This window comes from Hemiscyllium ocellatum, chromosome 26, assembly GCF_020745735.1.
Source record: "Hemiscyllium ocellatum isolate sHemOce1 chromosome 26, sHemOce1.pat.X.cur, whole genome shotgun sequence".
Classification (NCBI taxonomy): Eukaryota; Metazoa; Chordata; class Chondrichthyes; order Orectolobiformes; family Hemiscylliidae; genus Hemiscyllium; species Hemiscyllium ocellatum.
In genome coordinates, this window is record NC_083426.1 from 54969781 (window position 1) to 54971866 (window position 2086).

The 2086-nt window shown below is 48.6% G+C and overlaps 1 protein-coding gene across 1 annotated transcript; it reads right to left on the reverse strand.

Annotated features, from left to right (window-relative positions):
• Nucleotides 1–293: 293 nt before the first annotated feature.
• Nucleotides 294–1790, reverse strand: LOC132828254 (potassium voltage-gated channel subfamily A member 2-like). Its single transcript, XM_060845227.1, has one exon. The coding sequence runs from the start codon at nt 1788–1790 to the stop codon at nt 294–296; it is 1497 nt and encodes a 498-aa protein (XP_060701210.1).
• Between the last annotated feature and the right edge of the window lie 296 nt (nt 1791–2086).

Sequence of the window (2086 nt, forward strand, 5' to 3'; positions counted from 1 at the left end):
TACACTTGTGAGGAATTCCATGGCTTCTATCTAACACCTGCTACACATGTGGTTGTCAGATGCAGGAACAGGACTCTCCTGTTTCATTTGGTTTACTCTAAAGTTGGCAGCACCTTATGTGAGTGATTAAACGCAGCACTGAGGTGTGATTGGAATGTATCGGGATGGTTCAATAGGACACAGTTACTGTGTGAATATTTTACGCTCTGATATAGAACACTAAAAGCTACAGAGACATCAAGCAGACAAGAGAGCAGTGAGATCTGTGTCCTTAGTGTGGAACCAGGAGACACTCACACATCACTCCGCAATTTGGTGATGTTCACGTAGTTGGGGTTTGGTAAAGTACAATTGTCAGTGTGAAGGTTATGTTCCGGGGGCTCCCGAACACCACCCACACCCTCCTGTGTCTCTGTGTACTCTGACTTGCAGATACTGGAAGTGCTGTTACTCTTCTTCAGATCAGCCGTGGATGGGATGTTTGGGCAGCTCTTCACATGTAGGTATTGGGCCTGTTCCTCATTCTCTGTTTCTCGGTGATAGAAGTAGTTAAAGTTGGAGACAATGACGGGCACAGGGAGGGCAATGGTCAACACTCCAGCAATGGCACACAGGGAGCCAACCATCTTGCCCCCTATGGTAATGGGGTACATGTCTCCATACCCCACTGTTGTCATGGATACCACTGCCCACCAGAAGGCATCGGGGATGCTATCAAAGTAGGAAGCTGTTTCATCTGCCTCAGCAAAGTAGACAGCGCTGGAGAAGAGGATGACTCCAATGAAGAGGAAGAAGATGAGGAGACCCAGCTCCCTCATACTGGCCTTCAGGGTCTGCCCAAGGATCTGTAGCCCTTTAGAGTGTCTGGACAGCTTGAAGATCCGAAAGACCCTGACCAAGCGAATGACCCTCAGGATGGCCAGAGACATGGCCTGCTGCCCTTGCTGCTGTCCATTGCCTGCCTGTTGCTGCTGCTCTGCCAGCTCAGTACCCAGGGTGATGAAGTATGGGGTGATAGCCACGATATCGATAATGTTCATGATGTTTCGAAAGAAGCTGGGTTTGCTGGGGGAAGCAAACAACCTGACTAGAAATTCGAAGGAAAACCAGATGATGCAGAGAGTCTCAACAATGAAGAAGGGCTCAGCAAATGTCGGAGTGTGAAAGGGGGTTGTGTCATTGTTATATGTTGGTCTCCCTCCAATTGCTTTCTCTTTGTCGTCTCGAAAAGCAGGTAGAGTTTCGAGACAGAAGCTGACGATTGAGATGAGAATGACCATGACAGACACGATGGCGATAACGCGTGCTGGACCTGAACTCTCAGGGTACTCAAATAACAGCCAGATCTGGCGCTGGAACTCATTCGTGGGTAAAGGCCGCTCCTCCTCCTTAATAAAACCCTCATCCTCTCTGAACATCTCCATCGCCTCCTCCCCCAGCTCATAAAAGCGTATCTCCTCAGAGAAGATATCCAGTGGCACATTGACAGGTCGACGCAGCCTTCCCCCAGACTGGTAGTAATACAGGATAGCATCAAAACTCGGACGGTTCCTATCGAAGAAATATTCATTCCTCAGAGGGTCAAAGTAACCCATCCTCTTCTTAGGATCTCCGAGCAGGGTATCAGGGAACTGAGCCAAGGTCCTGAGCTGAGTCTCAAAGCGAAGTCCTGAGATGTTAATCACCACCCTCTCACAACACTCATGGTCCTGCTCTGGCTCATACAGATCCTGAGGTGGAACAGGGAGTGCAGCCAATTCATCCACATTGTCTCCATGGGCCACTGTCATCTTGCTGGAGGCACCAAAACCTTTCTCAATTGCAACCTGCGAGCGAAGCACCAACTGGAGCTAGGAGCTTGTAGTCCCTAGATACGAGGTGCCCTGATGCTGAAGGACAAGGGGACTGAAACACAAGGTTCTGGAATTCTACAACTACCTGGATTGTGACAGGAGATATCACAGGATTATGGAGCTGGTAGATCCTTAGGTTTATGAATCCTGGAGGAATCCAATTCAAGATATTGGAGAATACACTGTTGTATCAGTACTGCTGTTACACAGATAGGATTAATGTGATTTGGTTT

What these genes read in the sequence shown, in the direction of transcription:
- LOC132828254 (XM_060845227.1), bottom strand. Translation starts at nt 1,790, where the DNA reads ATGACAGTGGCCCATGGAGACAATGTGGATGAATTGGCTGCACTCCCT.